Below are 25,477 nucleotides of genomic sequence, written 5' to 3'. Positions count from 1 at the left end.
TATCACTTTAAAGTTAAGACAAGAATGTAAGTATTTCCTGTCTGGGAAAGTAAAAGCTGAAATACATGAAAGACAGGAAGTAAGTATTAAGGAAATTTCAAGTTCAAATGTTTGCACAAAACATATCGCTCTATGGAGCACATCAGCAAAAAAAAAAATTTTTTCTTACATAATATTAAAATATTATAAATTATAATTATAATATTATATTGAATATTTATATACATTTAATTGTTTTATTTGATTTACAATTTTTGCTATAATGTAAACTTTATGTCACGACTTTATGTCACGACCCTTGAACCGACTCCCAAAATTAACCAATCATGAGTCGGTTCAAAGAGTCGACTCTCTCGCGAGCGACATTTCGTTACAAAAGCTGTTGCAGAACTGAGAACAAAGTAAACAGGAAGAGAGCGGAGCTGCAGACTGCAGTGAATGGCATTACCCTGTCTCTAATGCCCATACTGTCCCCTCTGAAGGTCACACTAGGTAAGTAGGCGTTATATTTTACATTCAGGAATAAAAACAGCAAGCAGACAAACAAGGTTTAGGGCCGAGTATTGAACGTCAGGCAGAATCGGTTTTATAGTGTTCATTGGTGTTTAGCTCTACTGAATAAAATACTATCTCAATCTTAGTCTTAAATACACATCCCTAGTGTTTTTGCCATGTCGTTACTGTGTAGTGCATTATAAAACAGATTGTTTTGTTGCACAGTAGGAGGTGTTTTGAGAAAATTCACATGCTCCATGTCGACTGTAAAAAAATAAAAAAAATAAAAATGAATGGTTGTTATGTAGCATTCATATTCATATCACATTACAGCCTGATACAGTAAGTGATTGTTGAAGCACATGTAGGAGCTGCTAAATGTTATGCTGTTGCTTTTTATCTTCAAAGGGGAACAAGCTGTGCTAATGCACAGGAAGCTTAGGAAAGAGAAGAAGGGGAAGAATAACCTTTGGTTTGATTACTAAATTAAAAAGACTCTGCTGTTTCTTCAATATATTATTTTGACAAAATAATAACTAATTGCTATAATACTTTAGGTATTTTTCCAAAATCTCTATTGCATATGGTCTCTATTTTGGCCTGCACATGATTGGCTTTGCAACTCCCAACAAGCATTCCTTGGATGTTTCTTATTTTGCCTTTCCAAATCATCGTGACTCAGCATTATAGCACAAAAATGTCTTAGAGGTATTGACACGGCGTTCCTAAAGGAAAAGTACCGTATCTTTTCTTCTCAAATTACCGCCTACACTCTGCTCTTTGTCTTCATCCAGCACGTTCTGGCTTGTCTTTTTTTTTTTTTTTTTTAGATTAAACTGAAGGACTATGGCAGCTGCTTTCAGTTCACAAGTAGCTCTGGTTGGAAAATGTAACCGGCTGCTTTACTCCATGAGATCCCACTTTCACACCAGCAATGGCTTGTCTTCCAAGGAGCATTATAAAGTGGTGGTGCTCGGAGGTGGCAGTGGTGGTGTTGCGATGGGTGCCCGTATGAAAAGGAAAGTTGGTGCAGAACAAGTGGCTATTGTGGAGCCCAGCGAGGTACTGTGATCTACAGCCTTTCCCCTGTTGAACACTCTGTTGAAAATATCTGCAATAATTTTACTCATTTAATAAATGACTTTAATTACAGAAAATTACTGGCGGAGTGTATAGAGAGCCTTAACCCTAACATGGGTCTCTAGAAAGACAGGGATTTTAAAAAATAGTAGAAGTGGGCAATGGGCTGGTCATTATAGTTGGTGACTTATACACAGTATGATTAGGCTTGCAACACTTCATCATTTTATGAATGAAGATTGGCAGGGTGATCGCAGCACTAATTATACTCATCATATGCCAGAACAACCTAATGAGGGATAATTTATCACAGTATCTGCTTTTTATTGCCCTGTCCTAGTTAGGATTGCTACAAAGCAATAGGGGACATTTATAGTTGTCATGTGTTTTTTTTTTTCTTAGATTTGTGTCATACTCATCAAGTTAAAATATTGTTTTACAATTTGTTTGTAACATATAATTGTATGTACTGTAAGTAATTAGAGTAGAACATGTAGTAATTGCTGTAATCTTACTCATTTCAGTATTTTTAATTTCTGTTGTAGATGCATTATTACCAGCCTATGTGGACATTAGTTGGTGCTGGGGCTAAAACTGTTAGTGCATCTGGACGTTCCACTGCCAGTGTGATGCCATCTGGAGTCAAATGGGTCAAGTCCAGAGCCATGAAGTTTGACCCTAAAAACAACACTGTCTTTACAGAGTGTGGGAAAGAAGTGAGGAAAACAAACAAACAAATGAACAACAAAAAAAAACATTGTAGCTAGGATTAACTTATTTAACAGGAAGAATGAAAGATGATAGTGCTATTCGTTTTATTGCTAAATTGTAGTGGTTAAGCAATAAGGACTTTAGGCGTTGCTTGTCAACGGCATTTACTGGAACAGTGGTGGAAAGAAAATAAGTCATCTGAAGTAGATGGCTTTAAACAAGGTTTTATTATTATGACTAAATGAATAGCTAATAAATCTGCTGCCGAATGTTTAAACAACATGTAACTGATATGTCATATCTCTTCTTAGATTTCCTATGACTACCTGATTGTAGCACTGGGCCTCCAGCTTCATTATGAAAAGGTACCTTTTCTACTTAAGGAAATGTTTAGATTTCTTTTTTTATTTTAACACAGTTAGCCGTTATTACTGCATCTTGAATTTGAAACACATACAGGTTTTATCTTGCATGATTACCCTGTACATCAATCAGCCATAACCACCTACCTAATATTGTGTTGGCCCCCTTGTGCCCCCAAAATAGCTACTGTATGTTCCATCAAGTCATGGACATGAAGGCATGCTGTGGTATCTGGCACCCAATTTAGAAGCAGATTCTTTAAGTACTTTGTGGACAAGACTTTGTCCAGCACATCCCACAGTTGCTCAATCGAATTGAGATTTAGGCAATCTGGAGGCAAGGTCAACAAATTTCGTCATGCTTCTGAAACCATTCCTGAACATTTTTTTTCCCGAATATGACAGCACATTATTCTGCTAAAAGAAGCGACTGATATTACGCAATACTGTTGCCATAAAGAGGTGTACTTGGTCTACAACAGTGTTTTGGTAGGGGGTATACTGTACATTACAGTAAAATATACATGAATGCCAGGATCCCAGGTTTTCAAACAAAACACACTATTTTTGGTAGGTACTAACTTTTGGTAGGTACTAACTAATGCATACTGGTAACACTCCACAAGACCTGGCATTTTAGAGATGTTTGATCCAGTGGTTTAGCCATCACAGTTTGTCTGTTGTAAAAGTCGTTTGTGCTTGCACACTTGTCCTGTTTCCAACACATCAACTTGAGAACTGACTCTTCAATTTACATCCAGCTTAGTCAAATACGTTTAAGCTCAGTTTTCACAGGTCCTGACATTTAATCCTAGTAAACATTCCCTGTCTTGGGTCAGTAAGGTTCACTACTTTTATTTTAAGAATGTCAGAATGATAGTAGAGAGAGAGATTTTTTTTAACCTTTTTTTTTTTTAAGAAGTTTACATACACTTTAGAATTACATGTTGATTAGTACTTGATAATATTGTCTTTAAATTGTTTAACTTGGGTCAAGCTTCTTCTACAAGCTTCTTAAAATAAAATGCAGGAATCTTAGCCTATTCTTCCTGACAGAATTGGTGTAAATTTATACCAGAACTGGTGTAACTGGTTTGTAGGTCTCCTTGCTTGCACATGCATTTCCAGTTTTGCCCACAGATTTTTCTACTGGATAGAGGTCAGGGCCATGCCAATACTCCAACTCATTTTGCCACAACTTTGGAAGTATGCTTGGGGTCATTGTCTATTTGGAATACAAATTTGCAACAAAGCTTTGATGTCTTGAGATGTTGCTTCACTATATCCCCATAATCCTCTTCCTCATGATACAATCTATTTTGTGAAGTGCACCAGTACATTTTGCAGCAAACCACTCTTCATGATTGAGATAGTGTTTTTCAAGTTGTACCCCACCCTTTTTCCTCCACACAGTAATGATCAATATGACCAAACAATTCATATTTTGTGTTATCAGACCAGAGAACATTTCTCCCAAAAGTAAGATATTTGTCCTCATCTGCAGCTGCAAACAGTGGTCTAACTTTTTTGTTCGGTTTTGGCGCAGTGACTTCTTTCTTGCTGAGCAGTGTTCGAAGTTACTTTGATATTAGTCTCATTTTACTGTGGAGATAGATATTTTGTAACCTGTTTCCTCCCGTGTAGGCGCATGGTCTTTTGCTGTTGTTCTAGAATTAGTACATTTTAAGCCAAAGTATGGAAAGTTCCTGAGCGGTATGATAGTTGTGTAGTATTATTTGTACAGATAAACATGGTACCATCAGGCATTTGGAAATTATTCAGATGAACCAGACTAGTGGAGATCGATAGTCTAAGGTCTTGGCTGATTTTCTTTAAATTTTTCCATGATGTCAAACAAAGAAGCAAACAAACAGAAGAATGCAGGCCTCAAGATAATTTCACAGGTACACCCCAATTGACTTAAGGTCTTACCTTCATAGGTAAAGGTTTTATATTAGCCTACCAGAAGCTTACACTTGTGATATAGGGAATTATAAGCAAAATAATTTGTACAATAATTTGTGTTGGGAAAACTTGTCATGCATAAAGTTGATTTCCTAATATACCAGACATGTTAAAATGGTTTGTTAACATGAAATTAGTGAAGTGGTTTTAATGTATGTAACCTAAATGTATGTAAATGTCTGACTTCAACTGTTTATCGCATCCTTAACAGATGCCATTGTAATGAGATATTAATGCTATTTACATTATCTTAATGTTATGGCTGATAAAGTGTAGATCTTAATGTTTATTTTTGCAAGAAAGTATATAATAAAATAAAACATGTATTTCATACTAAAAGCACATATTCACGCATATATTAAATAGCTATCATGTACTGTACATTTTATACATTTTATCTCACAAAACCACAAAACACTGCCATACTGGTTTCATCTTAGGTCTAATATTCTCCAGTGTAAGAATCTATACAATGACTGAAACTTCAAAGCACTTTTGTAAGTCACCCTGGATAAGAACGTCTGACAAATACCTAAATGTAAATGTTTATTAACATGCAAAAAACATTTGTAATGCAGCTACGTAAGACATTAAATACTCTTTTAATAGTATAGCATAATTTGAAGACAATGTTTTTTCAGGGTATACAATCATAAGACTGTACATGTTTAGCTTATATACATTTTAATTGAAATTTCTGATCTGATATTTCAAGCTAGTTAAGCACTAATTTTGCTTTTGTCCGTTTTAGATAAAAGGGCTTCCAGAAGGTTTTGAACATCCAAAGATTGGATCGAATTATTCTGTACAAACAGTAGAGAAGACTTGGAAAGCATTACAGAACTTCAAAGAAGGAAATGCTGTTTTTTCCTTTCCTAACACTCCAGTGAAGTGTGCAGGAGCACCTCAGAAAATAATGTACCTTTCTGATTCCTACATGAGAAAGGTGTTTATAGAAATGTTTATGCTAAAAAAAATATTGAAAAAGTATCAGTTCGGATCCAACAAAAAAAATGTAATGTTCATTTAATAGAATTGGACGAAATTAAATTGATACCTCTTGAAATCTGAACATGAACACTTTTGTTAATTATAACATGCTGGAATTTTGTTTTGTTAGACAGGAAAGCGGTCAAAAGCCAACATCATTTACAACACATCATTACCTGTGTTGTTTGGAGTTAAGAAATATGCTGATGCACTCTGGGAAATTGTGAAAAGCCGTGACCTGAATGTAAACCTCAGACACAACCTTATAGAGGTCCGAGCAGACAAACAGGAAGCAGTTTTCGAAAATCTTGATAAACCTGGAGAAACGAAAGTATATGAGGTAAACGGCCCCCATTTCTTAATTCAACTAAAAAGCCCCTATGTGTTCACTTATAAGATGTCCATTATTCCATTAGTATGAGATGCTCCATGTTACCCCTCCTATGGGACCACCAGAAGTGCTTAAGGGGTCCTCGTTGGAGGATGAAGTTGGCTGGCTTGATGTAAATAAAGACACCCTTCAGCATAAGAAATACACTAATGTGTTTGGAATTGGGGACTGCACCAATCTTCCAACATCCAAAACTGCAGCTGCTATAGGTAAGCCATGGATAAATGGTGTCTGTTTTAAAAATCAGATTCTTCTATACATGTATGTTTTATCACATAAAACACTTGCTTGTTATAACAATGAGAACTGTGTATAAATAGGCATTATTTCAAATCAGAATAAAGTGAATGTTAAAAATAATTTGAGCAAACGCAGCCAATTCTACACAGTAACTGTTGATGTCTCTATTTTAAAGCTGCGCAAACAGCTGTCCTTGATAGGACCATTACTAAAGTAATGAAGAATGACAAGCCTGATAAAAAGGTCAGCATGTATATATTTAACAGTAAGCCACTTTTCTCAATTCACTAGTCATGGCTATATAAATTTAGGATTTTTTTTATCTCCTTACAGTATGATGGGTACACCTCCTGCCCTTTGGTCACCAGCTATAAGACAGTCATTTTGGCTGAGTTTGACTACAGTTTACAACCTCTGGAAACCTTTCCAGTGGACCAGAGCAAAGAAAGCAGAATCATGTATCATATGAAAGCTGACATAATGCCCCATCTTTACTGGCATGGACTTCTCAAGTGAGTCCTAGTCAATACATTTTAGATGACAAAGACTGTTTGTTGTCTCTTGTGAGATGAATGACTCTAATTTATTGTTTGTTTGTTTTTAAGGGGGATTTGGGGAGGCCCAGGACCATATAGAAAAATCATGCATCTTGGGATGAAATAGACTCTGGGTGAAAAGGGTCTAAAGGAATAGGCTCTGCTTATATTAACTCTTACCTCATTCTTCTCCACCTTGTGTGAATATTCCAGCCTTCATCTCAAATATGTTTTCCATAACTGGTATGATTAGATGCAACAAAAAAAGTTGCAATTTTCCTAGATTATTTTAGTTCCGGCAAAACAAGATACATATGATACATTTTAGACATTTTTGCTAAGTTTGGTTTATTTCACTTTTTTTTTTTTTAAACAGACGGGTATATTCTAGAAACACCATAAGTGTTGCTTATTTTTACTCTTTTAAAAGACAATATTATAGTACTATTGCTTCTATTTCCAGTATGAATATTTACTGTAAATAGTTTTTTTGGTGCTTTTTTTATGAAATTGAGGTGATGTTCCCGGGATGCATTGCTTGATCAGGAGATATAATTTGGATTTTTAGCATTGCTTGTTAGATGTTTAGAAACTGCCTCAAAGGACAATTTGTATTGAGGCCTTTATTTATCTAATCAAATTTTAGAAACCATTATTTTATTCCCACTAGTGCATGTTTCAGTTACAAATTTCAGTTACCTGTAAAGTTCTTAGTGCAGGCATGGCACAACCGAGTTGCATTTGGTGATGCCAACAAAATCTTCATAAAATGGAAAGCTAATATAATGAATAAACAATAAAGGCTTTTCTGGAAGAAGAAGTTATTCTGGCATGTCTATGCTAAAAATATATAAAAGTAAAAAATCTGATCTCAAATAACAAAACATGTGAAATCAATGTGAAATATGTAAGATAAAAAGTAAATACTTTGACCTAAAAATGGAGAAAATAATATATCTAAGGTATTTAGGTGATCATGGATCACCAAGCACATAACACAGGGATGTTATTCGTTAAATTAATTAGTTTTCTAATTTGAAGCATTTCTGACACCTACTGGGAACTCCTTGAGGCCATGTTGGAGAAGTAAAAGCATAGGTAAAGTTTTTTTTGTCATGATGCCTACTGTTAAAAATGATATACAAATAAACTTTAAATTAAGATGAGGATGCTCTATTGAAAGCCTGATATTGTTTCACAGCAAACTGAAGGATATATGGTATACTGCAGAATGACACATACTGTGCAATATCGTAGACACCACAAATTTTGTTATATATGTTTATCATGTCTGCACTGTTATATGCAAAACCTTTCAATATTTTCAAACATAACTTAAAAATTAATAAATAGTTTATTTCTGAACAATATTGGCAAGCCTGTAAAAAAGCAGTATATTACATAACAGACGAGTTTTCAGATGGGGAAAAAATTGTAGGCTCCTGAGTTTTGCATGAAAATAGAAAGTTACCATAAGAACTCTGGCATATTCTCCAGTGCGCTCAGTAAAACCTTCTATTTGTTTTACTCGTGAAATTGCACAAATCTGTATCTACTGGTTATTTTTAAGCAAAGAGTATTTACAGCAAATATTGACTGGGTCTATTTTATTTCTTTTGATGCTTTTTATAGAAGTTTATTTTAAAATGTTTTTTGGTACATAATAATGCAGACGTGATAAATAGGATTACATTGCTATATGTCTTTATTATTAAAAACATTTTATCAGATTATGTCAGGTTCTGATAAGTCACATGACCTCAGAAATTTAGCCAGACACTATTTTTTTTGTTTTCCACTGAAATCAATTCAATTCAATTGTCATAAGCTGTGTTATTGATTCTATAGAAACACCTTACACAGACTTGTATGATAGATGTGCCACATAATACATAATAAAACTTCTGTAACAATCTGTATGAGCTTCTTTTACCTTAGCATCTGTGGAAAGAGTCTCCAGTGTCGGTGCTTTGTAACAATCACAAAATCTTAAGGACAGAGTGCTTTGTGTATTCTTGGCAACAAGAAAAGCTGCTTTTTATTTCTTATTACCTTTAAAATTTATTTAAAAAATAAATAATTGAAGAGAAGCATCCGCTTACTTAATCTGTACAAAAATCTTTTAATATATGCAAGCTTTCGGTCAGAGACCTTTTCATGTTTGTTTTATGTTTTGTAGCTCCAGCACATCAGCTAAGTCTTCATACGGGGTGGGCAGTGTTTTCCTCTTCTATTGTTATCTACAAAAGAAATAAAAAGACAGCAGTGAGGGAACGCCTGTTTTTAGCTTTTTCTGCCATAAATGATAACAGAAACTAGTTTAAAGGTAGCTATAATCTCAAACAAGTACCATTTCTGTGCTTTAATAAATAACTGATTGTTATTTTTATCACTAGTGAATTGTTGCTGTTTTTTGCTAGGTTTTCTCCAAGTTCTCTGATTTCCTTCTACTGTTTAAGAGGAGGTAGGCTGACTGGTTACAATAGTTTTCCAGTAGTGTGAATTTGTGTGTGCACTCAGAGTTCTTTGTAGGCTGAATTCTCTTACATTACACCCAGAACCCAAATCCAATCGAGATAAAAAGATGAATAAATGAATAAATACAAAATGTATGGTATTAACTTGAAACAGTTTGCACATCAAATCCCAATTTGTTAATTTAAAAACTGATCTTGGTTAGTAGTTTATCGTTTCATTCCTCAAAAAAAGAAAAAAAAACTTTACAATGAAGTATCTCTAATCTATCTTAGGAGAAATAAAGCATTCAGGCATCATTTCTGTGTAATGATTATAAACCAAAGCAGTGTACTTATTAAATTATACTTATTAGTATAAAGTAAAATCTAATAAAAGTATTTAAACTACCAGTTAAAAGTTTTGACACACCTTTTTTTGAAAAACAAAGCTAAAGGCATCCAAAATTTGCAATAATTTCAGTTAATATTGAGATGTGTCTGCTACTTATGCTCTGTAAAGCCTTCATAACGGCTCTAATCTGAGGTGCTGTTAATTGGTGATTTTTGAAGCTGGTAACGCGCAATGAATTCTGCAGCAGAGGTGGATTTTAGTCTTGTTTTCCTGGCAAGGTCTTCATGAGAGCTAGTTTTATCATGGTGCTTGATGGGTTTTGTAAATGCGCTTGACAATACTGTTCTTGCAAGAACTTAAAATAACAACTGACTGTTGTTGTTGCAACTTAATTCCATATGCATTATTTCATAGTTTTGAAATCTCCAGTATTGTTCTAAAATATAGAAAATGAATCAAAACTTTTGACTGGTACTGTATATGGTTGGTTGTCTTTGACTAGTCTATGTAATACAATCCTGTTGTTCTGGTATTTACTTAATGAACTAATCCTACATGTGTTATTTCTCTCTCTTATCTTCTATACCACTTTATCCTGTATACAGGGTCACAGGGACATGGAGTATATCCCAGGAGACTTAGAACATAAACTGGGGTACATGGACGGGGTGCCAATCCATCTCAGGGCACACACACATACAGTACACACTCACACTACGAGCAATTCGGGAAAAGTGATTAGCCTAATCTGCATGCCTTTGGGAGGAAAGTGGAGTATACAGATGAAGCCTACCAAGCACGAGGAGAACATGCAACCTCTATGCACACAGACCCAAGGTGGGAATAGAACCCTCGACAGTGGAGGTACAAAGCGACAGTGATAACCACCAAGCCACTGTGCCGTCTTACATTAATCTATAGTTTAAAAAACGGTATTGTGCTAAAACATAGAATAACATGAACTTCATGTTAAACATGGTACTTTACATGAATAGGACTGCTTGAGCTTTTAAAATAGCATTATTTCATTGTGTTGTGCTGACAACAATAAATACAAAGTGTTGAATCTCGTATACATGTGTTACTCGTGTACATATTATTAGCATGTTTTAATAATAAATATTAACGCGCGCGCGTGAGTGTGTTTGATCCTCAGAGCTGCGCTGAAGTGAAGTTTTGCTCATGCGCAGGACGCGTGCATTATCATCCGGGTTCTTTCAAGAGTGTCTCTGTGAGGAGGCGGGAAATGGCGTCCCGAGAAGCAGTGGGAGAGGTATGTGTCGTTCCGTGACTCATACTGGACAGACGCGTGAAGGACAGAGACTTTTCCTAGCGGTCTCCGCCGTCGTGGCTCCCTCCGCAGCCACTGCAAGCATTGCCCTGGTGTAACACTTTGGCATGTGAGTAACGCGCTCAGCGGTGCAGAGTGTTTTTTTTTTTGGCAGCGCTCGCGCTGTCGTGCAGAAAAGCGTAACCGTGCGCCACGGCTGCAGTGTGTGCTTTCAAAATCTCGCGTCTTCACGCCTTTGCCGAACGTTCGTGCGTGTTAGCACAAGACAGCTCGTTTGGCTTTGACGTGATGTCGAGCCGCGGGTTTGTCCGAGGGTTGTAGCCGTGTCGCCGCGGCTGTGCGAGGCTGAACATGACAAAGCTGCGCGAGCGGGTGCTGCAGCCAGCAATGTCGCGACACAGCTGGAATTTGAACAGCAAACTAATCGCTAGCCGATTAGCACTAGCAGCAGTAGCGTCGCTGTTTCAAACATGGACTCGGGGGGCAATATTTGTAATGTCAAGTAATAACCCCGAATATGCTTTTCATGGTGTAGGTTTAATAACGACTCGGCGCGTGTTTGTAAAGCACTTAAGCAAGTGAGAAACAAACCGTTGTTTTTTGAAATTTTAATGTAGCTAACGCAGGCTAATTTCGCTGCGGGCTAACAGCTAGCTAACTCCCAAATCACACAATTCCCTGTGCTTCTTGCCAGCCAGCTCACATAATTCATTGGTAATTTATTAATATGTGCGGTGTTTTGGTTTATAAAGATATTAAAATAACCCGAGATACCCAAATTGCTTTAAACACATCATTAGCTTTAGCATCATACAGGCAAGTAGCTCGGTGCTAAGCAAGGAGACATGTTTTCACCCCGCCCACTTTGTCCTCTGTTTGAGTGCCAGGCGGTTGTTATGCCGCTGTTCTGATTTTATTTTACTACAGAGTGATAATAAATGACACCGCGACCTCAGGGGGGTTAAATAATTAAAGTCCGCACTAAAAGACGCATCGCGTGTATGTAAGGAGTCTGTTCCTAACCGCTTGGTTGCTTATGTGTTCGTTCTCCGTATTGCTGGGACAAGTTCGCGGTTGTTTTCCGCGCTGACGTCACCAGGGGAGATCGCTAGGACAGTTATAGTGGTGTTAGGGTTAAAAAGAAAAAAAAAATCCAGTGGTATGTAATAAGTGGGGGAAAAATGTGAAATTTAGTATTCATTTTTTGGCTCTATTTAAAAAAATATATATATTTCTTCCCCATGTTAAGGAATGTCATTAGAAATTAGTGGAGACACTAAACATTACAAACATGTGCTAAGACACCAACTGATGGACTCCAAGTTACAAATGCAATGCAGACGTACCACGAGTTGAGCTGATTTACAGCAGAAAATCAGTAAAACTTGTTAACAATCTGATCTGTCACTAAGTAAAAAAACAAAGTGAAGAAAACGCCCCCTTAACTCCTACTCAGGAACCTGAGACATTTGTCTTGATCACAGGTTTTTGACACGACTGCTCACAGCATGAACGATAAACAGAGTAGATGCAGTAGTTTATTAAGGCCAGAACATTAATTAAAAAGCTCAAAAGTTGGAGGTAAAAAGAGATATATATTTACAAGCTCCAACTTCTTAATTCCAAGGTGCAAAAGGGTGGTTGTTAAAGCTTCAAAAATGTAGGTAGAAAGCAGATAATCCAGAATTGTATGGAATCTGAAGGGGAGGAAAAAAACACACAATCACTTTGGTTTCATTTCAAGAATATTCTTTTAAAACTGTATAAAATATACCTATTTATTAAGAAATATATCATGCTGAATTTTTCCTTTAATAAAATAAAATATATATTTTAAAAAATTCTTACATTGATGATCTTCCTATCTCGCAGTTTTACATGTGACTTTTGGGACAATGAGGCTGAGAGTGCGCAAAGCATCTCAGCAGCCAAGCGCCACCCCACCTGCCCGCACCGCTAAGGCCAAGAGGAAGCACTCTGAAGTGGAGCACACCAGGTCCTCCGGAGGGGCCGCCATGCAGAAAAGCGACACTGGCATCTTCTCCACCATCAAGAGATTCATTAGAGGCAATGCTGTCAAGGTGGGGTACAACTGTATCATCATTACTACTTCTTTCGTATAGACCGCTCATGTGCAGCTGTTTAAACGAATAAGGCATAAGGAAATGGTACATTTTTTTCTTTAAGATATTAAATTTATTTAAACTCTGCCCATTCTGTTATCATTAGGTGGAGCAGTGTACCCCTGCTAAAAGGAGCCGTGTGGATTGTGACTCGGATAGTAACTTGATCACATCTACCCCACCCACTGGGAATCTGTCCAGCAGAGCTAACCCTAGAACTCGCAGAAAAGGTCCTGCCAATGGAGGTGAGTTGGAATACTGTACAGTACAGTATTCCACTTTTTCAAAGTTTTGCTTCTGAAAAGCAAGTAATTTAAAAACTTTACTGGTTTTCCAGTATTATATCGTTATAAAAATACATTTACTTAGTTACTGAAAGTGTATAAAACTTGCATAAAACAAAGTCAAAATGTTCCATGTTAAACTGATCTCAAATTTTCTAAAAAGTTTGTGTGAGAGTCAGGGAATTAATCTAATCAGGGACATTGATGTAAAAATTTAAAGGTCTATTTACATAAACATTTTGGTTACAGTGGTCTGGTTAAGCAATTGTCTTGTCTGGTTGTTGAGTTAATTAAGTTAATCATTAGTTGTTATTTCATGGCTTTAAAGGAAGCAATTTCTTTAGAGGGTTTGTTTCACAGAGGAGCTTCATGTTGACTAATGGCAAACAATTTGACCCAGGTAGAATAAATTTGTTGTTTTTTCACCAAATAGTCTTTAAGCATTTTGTTTTCACCTTTGAATTTCCTGTTGAAAAGGTAATGTTGTCAGTTTGCAAATCAGACTATAAGTCTTTAAGAACATTCTCTGTTTTTTTTGACCACATGTCTCCAGCCCTTTAAATAGTTTCTGGTGCGATGAGCTGCCTCAACTAAATAATGTACCTTAACGCATGCCTTATAATAAGTCACAGAGAGGATCTGCTCCAGAAGCTGCAGAGGCTTATGTAAATAAAACACGAGTAGCCAAACAGCCTGAAGGCTTTGTACAGTTTTTGGCTTTGGTCAACTGATTGATTGATTGATTTGGAAATTTAGTCTACTAAATTAACTTCATTTGTTTCACCTGTTGATGATCCCTGCACTAGATTATAGACTGTTTACTTTCTTCTTTACAGATACTATGGCATGTCAGAGTAAACTGGTAAAGCCCAATGGGAAATTGGAGGTGCAGCCTGAAACCCCCACCAGTCCACCTCGCACCACCCTGCTAGGAACCATATTTTCTCCTGTTTTCAACTTCTTCTCACCAGCCAACAAAAATGGTAATTGGTTAGAAAGCCTCTTAGTTTCATCAGTAAATGCATTTTTGAATCGTTCTCTTCTTAAACATGGTAATCTGCAGTGTGATCAGCTGTTGCAAAAAAACAAACAAACAAAAAAACCTATCTTGGGCCTGCAGTGACTATTAAGGCTGTTTCCCCATGTAATCATTAGAAAACACAATATCTTATAATTTGATTTAGGCTTTTCTGTTTAAATGCAAGTAAAAGCATTTTGTACCATGTGAAAATTCGTAATAATTTGCAGTGTGTAGTATTTTGATCGAGTTTGTTAACTTTGACATTCTCAATTTGTTAGCTGACAAGTTGTAGAGGTATGAGGAGCTCTATGCTTTAGTTTGAAGTAATTCCTAGACAGTCCTGCTGATACAAAGATCTAGATGTTTTTTTTAACACCAAGAGTTCTGTTTGTTGTTTATGGAGAATACATTTGATTGGGGGGGTCGTTTGATTTTCAAACTGCATAAATAGTTTAAATCCAACTGCAGATCAAAAAGATTCAAAGAAAAGGCATATAATTAAAACAATTGTTCAAAAAGCAAAACTTGAATTTCCCAGGAGAATTAGGCTTTCACTTTTCTGCTCATAACCAGTAGGAGTACACCACATAATGCAGTGTGCAGAGCTTGCATGACGCACATGAACTTGATGGAGTGAAAGCTGCAAGTCTATGTCTAGGATAGACGTGCTTCAGTTGTTTTGGTTTGGTGTGAACTGAACAAATATGAGGCTCTCCTGAATCTCAGCCGAAATGAGACTGCCATGCTATATCTCTCTCTGTCTCTCACACACACTGCGGAAACGAACTGTCTAATTTGGCAACGCATTCCGCAATTTTTAAAGCGTCACTTGCATGATTGGTTGGCCCATAGTACATAAATGCATTTTATGGTACATTGTACTCTTGTGCATGCCTGACAATATAATATAATTAATGTTTAAATCAATATATGTGCTCGTTTAAGTTTCATTCATTTAGCTTTTTTAAGTCCCACAGTTTTTAAACACTGTTTCTATTTTCTGTTAGCTACGTCAGGCTCAGACTCCCCGGGCCAGGCGGTTGAGGCAGAGGAGATTGTAAAGCAGCTGGACATGGAACAGCTGGAGGAAACCCCTACTAGCACTACCACCGATAGTAGCAGAGACATCACATTTGACCCAGCACTAAACCCAAGACCTCTGCTGCCCACAGATGCAGCTGAGGAGGAGGGTGAGATCGTCACTGAGGCAGACATGCCACCTTTGACAGGTGAAAATGTGCAAAAATAAATAAATTAATGAATACACTCTCGTCATTAAACAAAGTCAGTGGTTAAAGCATGCTTTAGTATTAAATAAAAATATAGTTATAAATAAAGGATACAAGAGTTATTTTATATCTTATTTCATAGTTGTTGGATCCAACAACAATTACCCCGATGTTCCAACCTCACCCCCTGCCGAGGGGACATATGAAGAAGACTGGGAGGTGTTTGATCCGTAAGTGAGGAGAGGTGGAAATGAGAAATCTTAATTGCCTCTATGTTGCCCACTGTGTGTATGTGTCTAATCTCTGTGCTTCCAACAGCTATTTCTTCATTAAGCATGTTCCACCACTGACTGAGGAGCAGCTTACTCGTAAACCAGCACTTCCACTGAAGACCAGAAGTACTCCTGAGTTCTCTCTCGTCCTGGATCTGGTTAGTTTAGACTAAAACAGTCACTGTTTTAAAATTGATATAATTTGTTTCTTTTCGAAGATTACTTTGCACTGGAAGCATGGATTACTTCTTCAGACACATTACTAGCTAAACTTTAAGAACAAAAACTTGAATACATCAGGACTGCAGTGATGTATTTTTTAATGACATTTTTCAGTTCATGGTGCTTTCCTCAAATTCTTCCAAACACTCTGGTTAAAACAGTTTTATGTATTTGTGTATGAAGGTTTGAGTTAAGTGATATTTTAATCACTAAGTTGCTTGTCCAGTGTTGTGGGTTTCGGGTGGAGGGCCAAAAAAAAAGATAATTTCTGTGTACTTGTAAATGAACATCACTGCTGTGGACGAAATGGCAGTCATCACCCTATTTATGCAAGTTAAAACTGATCTGATAAAATTCGTACTCCCTACCATTAGTTATTTAATAATGTAACTTTTACTGCGTTAAACCTTTTTACCTCTGGCCCAGGCTTCATACAGTAAAATGGCAGGGGCACCATAACGTTTATTAACTGCTACATTCAGTAGAGAATGGTTCAGTCTGGATTGACTTAGGGTTATTTGCTGATGCAGTACTTTTTATATTTTAGGATGAGACATTGGTCCACTGCAGCCTGAATGAGCTGGAGGATGCCGCACTGACATTTCCTGTGCTTTTCCAAGATGTCATTTACCAGGTAAAATCTTGTATAAATTACTTGTAGATAAATTTTCCACCAATTTTAGGGCGTTCAAATCAAACTGGAATTTGTGAATGAAGAAGTAAAACTGATACATTTACAGGAGACCTCAACCACAATACAGTGATTACAGTAAAACATTTAATGGCTGAAAACAGTGCATTAGTGTACGTGGGCACTATACAGAGAAATTAAGGTAGGTTATACTCTCAGAACTGTGTTCTGTTATTCGATATAATCAAAAGTCCCGGTTTGACTTATTCTTTAATATTTATACATAAAGAAATGAGTTCAGTTTTTGTGATGTCAATATTTATATCGAAATTTGTTGAACATGGCTAAACAAACATCATTATGAAGAACAAGTTAGGGACAAGTTTAAAGTTCAACATACCAGTCGGCGTTCTCAGACTCGCATCTTTACAGAGCACTGTTCAATCTATTATTTTAAAGTGTTTTGGAGAGCTCCACATTTCAAATGGGGAAGGTTCTTCATGGACAACTAAAATTCAGGCACTCCCCAATTATACATCTTGGCTTGGGCACAAAATCATGCATTTGACAGAAACCCAAGATTCCTCATCACCCTGAAACACCACCTACATAGTAAAGCATGAAGGTGGAAGCATCTTGCTTGGTGTTCTGACTCTACAAGTGATGCTTAAGTGAACTGGGACTTCTGTTGTGGACATTCAAAACAGTTATATTTTATTTATAAAAAACTTTATTTCTCTTTATGACCCCTCCTACACTATTGCACTTATCCCAGTGTTTAACTAGTGCTTGTATATACCATTAAGGTACAAAGGTTTCTTAGTACTTCCTGCTTCATAACTGAAACGATGACCTCCCAGGAACTGCTTTAATGGCCCAAACATGTAGAAATCACTTGGACCGAGTTGAGGACTTGTATGGGGTATGTCGCAGTCTCTCCGAACCAAGTTCTCATAATGTGCAAATGGTGATTATGAAGGATTGTGCGAACTGTTTGCATAGATAGATAATTTGGCAAGAAGGTTGTCAGTATATTTTTAAGGCTCAAGCTTTCCATTTGCAAAATTGATGTGAACAAATGCAGTGGGCTCCGGCTGAGGATAGTCCATCACGGCTGTACTGCCTTCTTTAAAACAATTGCATCATTCAGTTGTTTTACTGCGACTAATGGTCCCGTTGTACTGTGCTTGAATTGATTCACAAGAAATTTCATCATAAGTCCAGGTTGGACTTGAACGCCCCTCTTGGATTTGTGTTGTGTAGAATAATGGAAGAAGTTGTACTGTACTCATTCAAATACAGCAAATGTAACGTCTTAAATCAATGTCTGTGAAAGGTGAAAACTTTGCTGTTATGGAATTTGAGTATGACTAAATTGACTGTTCTGAACATCGTGATTCTTTTGAGTGTCATACTTTTTAGTATCTGAATTCTAATATTCATGTAGAAGCACTGTGAAGACACTCTGTGTGTCATGAAAAATATTTGATTTTGAAATGTTACTAGCTGCTACTGTATGTCTAATTTTGGTACAAAGTACAGTTTATAGAGAGAACTGTTTTTTGCACTCTAATGATCTGTTAGGTTAGTATGTTAGTTTTGTATAACATAATTGAGCTAAAATGTACAATTAGTTATAATTTTTTTCCATTTTAAGGTATACGTACGGTTGCGGCCATTCTTCAGAGAGTTTTTGGAGCGTATGTCTCAAATTTATGAGGTAAGACTCCCAACATGTGTTCCTGTTTGTCCTCTGCGAAGCTGTTAGGTTTGTTTAGATTTTGAAAACAATTACATTTCAAATTGAGGGTACTCTATGTGTATGTATGTGTGTGTGTGTGTATACAAAAAAAAATTATATTAATATGTGCTTCCATGTATGTGTGTGAAAAACTATTTGCCCCCCTCCTGATTTCTTATTCTTTTGCATGTTTGTCACACAAAATGTTTCTGATCATCAAACACATTTAACTATTAATCAAAGATAACACCAGTAAACACAAAATGCAGTTTTTAAATGAAGGTTTACGTTATTAAGGGAGAAAAAAAACTCCAAATCTACATGGCCCTGAGTGAAAAAGTGATTGCTTACCTTTTTAAAAAATAACTTAACTGTGGTTTATCACACCTGAGTTCAATTTCTGTAGTCACCCCCAGGCCTGATTACTGCCACACCTGTTTCAATCAAGAAATCACTTAAATAGGAACTACCTGACACAGAGAAATAGACCAAAGCATCTCAAAAACTAGACATCATGCAAGATCCAAAGAAATTCAGGAACAAATGAGAACAAAAGTAATTGAGATCTATCAGTCTGGTAAAGGTTATAAAGCCATTTCTAAAGCTTTGGGACTCCAGCGAACCACAGTGAGAGCCATTATCCACAAATGGCAAAAACATGGAACAGTGGTGAACCTTTCCAGGAGTGGCCGGCCGACCAAAATTACCCCAAGAGAGCAGAGACAACTCATCCGAGAGGCCACAAAAGACCCCAGGACAACATCTAAAGAACTGCAGGCCTCACTTGCCTCAATTAAGGTCAGTGTTCACAACTCCACCATAAGAAAGAGACTGGGCAAAAACGGCCTGCATGGCAGATTTCCAAGGCGCAAACCACTTTTAAGCAAAAAGAACATTAAGGCTCGTCTCAATTTTGCTAAAAAACATCTCAATGATTGCCAAGACTCTTGGGAAAATACCTTGTGGACCGACGAAACAAAAGTTGAACTTTTTGGAACGTGCGTGTCCCGTTACATCTGGCGTAAAAGTAACACAGCATTTCAGAAAAAGAACATCATACCAACAGTAAAATATGGTGGTGGTAGTGTGATGGTCTGGGGTTGTTTTGCTGCTTCAGGAAGGCTTGCTGTGATAGATGAAACCATGAATTCTACTGTCTACCAAAAAATCCTGAAGGAGAATGTCCGGCCATCTGTTCGTCAACTCAGGCTGAAGCGATCTTGGGTGCTGCAGCAGGACAATGACCCAAAACACACCAGCAAATCCACCTCTGAATGGCTGAAGAAAAACAAAATGAAGACTTTGGAGTGGCCTAGTCAAAATCCTGACCTGAATCCTATTGAGATGTTGTGGCATGACCTTAAAAAGGCGGTTCATGCTAGAAAACCCTCAAATAAAGTTGAATTACAACAATTCTGCAAAGATGAGTGGGCCAAAATTCCTCCAGAGCACTGTAAAAAACTCGTTGCAAGTTATCGCAAACGCTTGATTGCAGTTATTGCTGCTAAGGGTGGCCCAACCAGTTATTAGGTTCAGGGGGCAGTTACTTTTTCACACAGGGCCATGTAGGTTTGGATTTTTTTTCTCCCTAAATAATAAAAACCATCATTTAAAAACTGCATTTTGTGTTTACTTGTGTTATCTTTAACTAATAGTTAAATGTGTTTGATGATCAGAAACATTTTGTGTAACAAACATGCTAAAGAATAAGAAATCAGGAAGGGGGCAAATAGTTTTTCACACCACTCTAACTACCTACAGTAAAAAATAAATTAAGATCTTTTAAATTTTACTTCCCCTTTATAAAATAAAAAAAATCATATATCTATTTGAATTTTTTTTCCCTGTGTGATTGACGATGTACAAAAGATTCTGTTATGATTAACAAATTATAATGAGTTGTGAATTAATATATTGTTAGAAAGGGAGTACAGCACTTGGCACTAAACTGTCTTGTTAAGGGTGGTCATGGGGGAGTGGCTGTATGAATAAATATAGCCTCTATGCCTTTGAAATGTGTTGATTGGCAACTGATCACTTTAATGAATGATGTCTTTCACAGATAATTCTTTTTACTGCTTCCAAGAAAGTCTATGCTGATAAGCTGTTGAACATTTTGGATCCTAAGAAACAGCTGGTTAGGTTGGTTGTTTTTACACATGATTCTTGGATTTTTTTCCTATACTGTTTTTATACGGCATGTCCCTTATAAGGTGCCCTACCCCCGACAACCTTTTAACCTCAAACTTTACTCTTAATGTTAATATGATTATTTTTGCTTTTGTCAGTATGTTTTTGGTGTGGTGTGTACTTATCACTTATTTTGTTTGTGTTTAGGCACAGATTGTTTCGTGAACATTGTGTATGCGTCCAAGGAAACTACATAAAAGATCTAAACATACTTGGGAGAGATCTGTCCAAAACTATAATAATTGACAACTCGCCTCAAGCCTTTGCATACCAGGTTAGTGGGCCTGCTTGTTTTTTATTTATTTTTTTTTTCTTCTTTTGGTGTGTGTGTGTGTGTTTGGGAGAATCTGACACTCAGATTGTGTGTCTCCTCCTTTGCAGCTGTCCAATGGCATCCCCATTGAGAGCTGGTTTGTGGACAAGAATGACAATGAGCTCCTGAAGCTGGTCCCATTCTTGGAGAATCTGGTGGAATTGGTATGTTTAAGGGGCTCATGCTTAAGGGGATAAACTTTTCTATTTTGTAATTTAAGGGCAATAACTTTTTACATTATAAAAAAAAAAGCATCCTCTTAGGATAAGCGAATTGTTTAATGATTTGTGTCAATATCTTTTTATGCAGAATGAAGATGTTCGGCCACACATAAGAGAGAAGTTTCGCTTACACGACCTCTTACCCCCGGATTGAGGCGTCAGCAGCCTGCAAATCCACCTGACTGTTTTAGTAATTTGGATTTTTCAAATTGGGGCAGGACAGAAATGTATAAAACTTGGAACTCTAATGAGGATTTCAACTACCGTTTTACTTTTTCTGACTACTGTTTTATGTGGAAACGGGGGGGGTGGGTGATTGGCAATTTTAAAAGAATGACTTTCGAGTATGCATACATTTTATATAAACACGTAAATATTATTGTAATTGAAGGAAAGAACAAAATTCCTCAGCTTTGACTGCCTAGCTACCCTACAGATATTTGTAAGGCTTGGCGATGGAGGAGACTCGAAGCAAGTTGCTGTTCCCTTTCTGCCTAAATTGGACTTCATGTAAAGTGCTGTGGAGAAGAGGATGTCACTCCTTTTGGTGCTCAAGGGGACACTCCGCCCTCACTAGCCATCGACCTTTCAGCTGGAATGGCCAGTTAATTATGGTTTCATAAATGTATAAATATATACATATTCAGTTGTGTGTATATGTATATATAACATTTGTACATATGTATTTTCCTGTCAGGTTTGTAAAACGTTCCTTTTGCTCTTGAGTTCAACATGCATTCCTTTTAGTTGGAAGGCTTGTTTGATAGATATGCTGACTTTTTATTGATTTTTACTATAGGTTTGAAGTTTTATTTTTAAAGAGCTTCTCTTATGCTTTGTTTTATAAATGCTTTTAGACTGGTTAAAAAATGAAAAGAGAAAAAAAAGCAAACACATCCAGTCATCTGTAAGATGCGTAGCATAATGATGGGAGTTGGTGGGTGGGTGTTCGGGGTGTGTGTGTCAGAGTCATAATAATGTAAATCACAAAACTGTCTTTACTGCCTCTTGTGTATTATTCGCTGATGATATGACGAATGAATCAAGGCATTTGGTTTATGACTGCTTTCACTTCGTATGTTCTTTGGGGAGTTTCAATGTTTTTATTCCACTGTTAGTTTGTTTTATATGCCAAGTATAGGTAAAATGTAAAATACTTTATGTGCTTTTGATTGCTTTTTCTGTGAAAATAATGCCTGGTCTCTTCAAGAAATGTCTGGTAATTGTAGCACCAGCACATGGACTAGCCTGAACTCTGCACATGCGTCATCTTCAGTGTTTTCTCTAGCCAATTCAATCTTGCTTTTGAACTCAGTCAACTGTTTTAGGAATCATGTACAATTCTACCTCTCTTTGAAGGGTAGACCCTGCATTTCATTCAGTGTTACCCCAATGTTTTTTTTTTCTATGGACATTAATACATTATTTTTATGTCTCAGCATGACTGAAATGGCTGTTTTTTTTTAAAGTATTTTTTTTATCTTTTCATTGCCATATCAAATAATGGCCTTACTGTTTGTGCCCCCCCCCCCTTCCCCAATTCTCCATTTTCTTCCAAAAGATGAATGTTGCTTGTGGAGAATTTTTTTAAAACCTTATTTCAAACATATAGAATATTGTAATAAACCACACATTTTAATACGGCCCTAGCATCTAAAAGTGGTTAAAGTTGATAAATTAAGTTGATGATACACTTTCAGATTTTGAAGAGGTTTGATAAACTTGTGGATAAAATGGCAGAATGTTGGCATGGCACTTTGAAGAAGTAAACAGGGAGCAGTTTTGCACCTTATGTGTGCTGTCATGATGAATGAGCTATTGCACATGTGCAATAAATATAGATTGATAGCTATGATTTTATGTGGACTTATGTATAGAGTATGCTCCCATCCACTGGTCTCAAGTGTTTTGCTGTCTTGCTGGTCTAGGGTACCTTGTATAATCCCAAACTCACTGTGTGTAGTTTTGAGGGTCTCCCATTATTTTTACACCTTTCAATGGGTAGATGAAAGGAAAATGAAAAAGGTTTGCCCCAGCAATAAGAGTTACTGAAGATGAATTAATAAATAGAGCAACACATGCAGGGTGGTTTATTCACTTAAAAGAAAATTTTGTTTCCCCCAAATTGATGTTGGAAAATACTCTCATAGCAATCATTATTAAACATTTGACAAAAAAAAAAGAAATCAGAATGCCCCACATTCAGTGTCACAATGTGGATACATAATGATTACACCTCACTGTTTGTTATTTAAAAGCCTATTTATTTAAAAGTGTTATATTTTAAAGTCTAGTGCAGCCATTCCCAAACTATAAAATACAATTTAAAATCTAAAACTTTCCGCTGCAAACTTTAATCGCAATTCTGATTGTTTCTGACTCACAAGAATAACTCATAATTTTAATCCAATAGCTTTGTTTTGTTTGGTTCATTGCATTTTAAAATGTTAATATTTAAATTATGAAATTAAAATCATTCACTGTAAATGGTTTCTTGTTGCCCACCTGCTGTACCTCCAGCAACTGAACTAATGGGTCGTATCTAGTTTAAGCGGCATGGTGGCGTACTGGTTCACACTGTGCCCTTGCACCTTTAGGGTGGAGGGTTCGATTCCTGCTTCTAGTTTGTGTGCCTGGAGTTTGCTTGCTTGCTTGGTGGGTTTTCTTCCACAGTCTAAAAACCTGCAGATTAGGCAAATTGGCATTTCAAAATTATTTGTAGTGTATAAGTGTGTACCCTGTAATGGATTGGCACCGGGACTGTCCAGGGTGTACCTGCTTTATGTCATGCCCAAGTTCTCCTGGGAAAGGCTCCAGGGCCCCGCGACCCTGTATACAGGCTAAGCGCTATAGAAGACAGAAAAAAATTGTCTACTTATTTGTGCCCTTCGTCTTGATTTTAAACAAAAACGGTGGATGATTTTAGACCCACTTGGAGGAGATAGGGTTGTTGTCTCACAACTGAAAAGTCACCAGTTTGATCCTGAGCTCCAGTTACTGTCATTGTGGAGTTTGGTGCATGTTCCACCTAGAGTCCATCTAGGTTTCCCAACACTGGCTCTGGACCACCTTGTTGCCTGTTTTTTTTTTTTTTTTTTTTTGTGGTAAATCCAAAAAAAATATCAAACTTATGAGTAAATTAAACAATAAGACGTACTCGCGGAAATAAAAAATACAAGCTTTTTCATTTTGCTGGGGTTTTACCATCAAGTGCTTGACACCTTTTTGTGCACGCATCACATAAACGGAAAGAATTTTAATGGGGTTTTCACATGTGTATTCGGCCGAGCTTGAGGTAACATATAGGCTTTGTTTTAGCGCAACACAGGTAAAGAAAGAGATGCTAATTTGAAATAAAAATGGAAAAAAAAATATAGTATTGGTTGAATGTGAATTTACCTTTAAATGTGTATTTAGCTTCAGTCTAGAGCGGTGCAAGTCATGTACCTTTAATTAGCTTCTACAGAAGCTTTGTTTGAATCCCTTTATGTACATACTGTAATTTCGAATGGCTTGCAGGTAAATACATAGTAAAGTACAAAGTATGTTCTTTTCATGGTAGAAGCAAACTTTTCTTTTTAAGGATGTGTATACTGTATGTATGTACACTTACTTGCCATTTTAATAGGAATACCTGTACACCTGCTTATTCATGCATTTACCTACAATGCCAGTCATGTGCCAGCAGCTGCTGGATGTCTGAGTGTGTGTGTGTGTGTGTGTGTGTGTGTGTGTGTGTGTCATGTGATAGGTTGGCATTCACCCTGTGTATCCTGTGCTCTGAGCTCCATTGGATATTCTACAGGCCTTTCCATGACCCATCACTTCATAAACAGTAGGGAAAATAAATAAATGTATGAATATAACTTTAGGGGAAAAGTCTGAAAATATCTGAAAAAGTTCAGTAGTGCTCCCTCTTAAGCAATCTCGAACAAACAAGCATATTTGTTTTCCTAAAGAAAGGTTTTGTCTGTACATTTTTCTTTCCATGATTTCTTTTTGTTTTATACAGATTTGAAACCTGTCTTAGAAAACAAGAATTTTTATAAGTGAAATCAAAATGTTAACTAAAAGCGATGTTATGAACAGTTATCTGCCAGATTTAATAATCAACTTTAAAATAAGCTACTAATAAGCTAATTGCTTAGTGTAAACACACCTGCACTAATATATATTAATTAGAAAATCTAAACTGAATATTTGTACTGGAATCGTTTAATATTTTACCTGAAGTGGTATAAGGGAATTATAACACGCTGGAGTTGTTTTAAGACAAAAAAGACGTGTTACAACACGCTGGAGTCGTTTTTAAGACAACTCTCTGATTAACAAACAGGTAGTTCAAAGTATACGGCTAACGA

General features: G+C 36.6%; 2 protein-coding genes across 2 annotated transcripts; both read left to right on the top strand.

Moving 5' to 3' along the window:
* Positions 1 to 349: 349 nt before the first annotated feature.
* On the top strand, positions 350 to 7,440 carry sqor (sulfide quinone oxidoreductase). The gene is made up of 10 exons (XM_053476393.1): positions 350 to 492; positions 1,326 to 1,557; positions 2,121 to 2,291; positions 2,598 to 2,651; positions 5,365 to 5,559; positions 5,734 to 5,943; positions 6,020 to 6,203; positions 6,410 to 6,477; positions 6,568 to 6,746; positions 6,840 to 7,440. The coding sequence occupies exons 2-10, from the start codon at positions 1,342 to 1,344 to the stop codon at positions 6,895 to 6,897; spliced, it is 1,335 nt and encodes a 444-aa protein (XP_053332368.1). The 5' UTR covers positions 350 to 492; positions 1,326 to 1,341; the 3' UTR covers positions 6,898 to 7,440.
* A 3,341-nt stretch (positions 7,441 to 10,781) lies between these two features.
* Positions 10,782 to 22,554, top strand: ctdspl2a (CTD (carboxy-terminal domain, RNA polymerase II, polypeptide A) small phosphatase like 2a). The gene is made up of 13 exons (XM_053476392.1): positions 10,782 to 10,978; positions 12,742 to 12,950; positions 13,099 to 13,237; positions 14,113 to 14,259; positions 15,305 to 15,526; positions 15,669 to 15,756; positions 15,845 to 15,956; positions 16,568 to 16,654; positions 18,309 to 18,371; positions 20,455 to 20,534; positions 20,730 to 20,856; positions 20,964 to 21,059; positions 21,205 to 22,554. Exons 2-13 carry the CDS (start codon positions 12,765 to 12,767, stop codon positions 21,268 to 21,270), a joined length of 1,413 nt encoding a protein of 470 aa, XP_053332367.1. The 5' UTR covers positions 10,782 to 10,978; positions 12,742 to 12,764; the 3' UTR covers positions 21,271 to 22,554.
* Positions 22,555 to 25,477: the final 2,923 nt, after the last annotated feature.

This window comes from Clarias gariepinus, chromosome 2 (assembly GCF_024256425.1).
Source record: "Clarias gariepinus isolate MV-2021 ecotype Netherlands chromosome 2, CGAR_prim_01v2, whole genome shotgun sequence".
Classification (NCBI taxonomy): Eukaryota; Metazoa; Chordata; class Actinopteri; order Siluriformes; family Clariidae; genus Clarias; species Clarias gariepinus.
The sequence above is the reverse complement of the archived record's forward strand: the minus strand, read 5'-3'. Positions and strand labels throughout refer to the sequence as shown.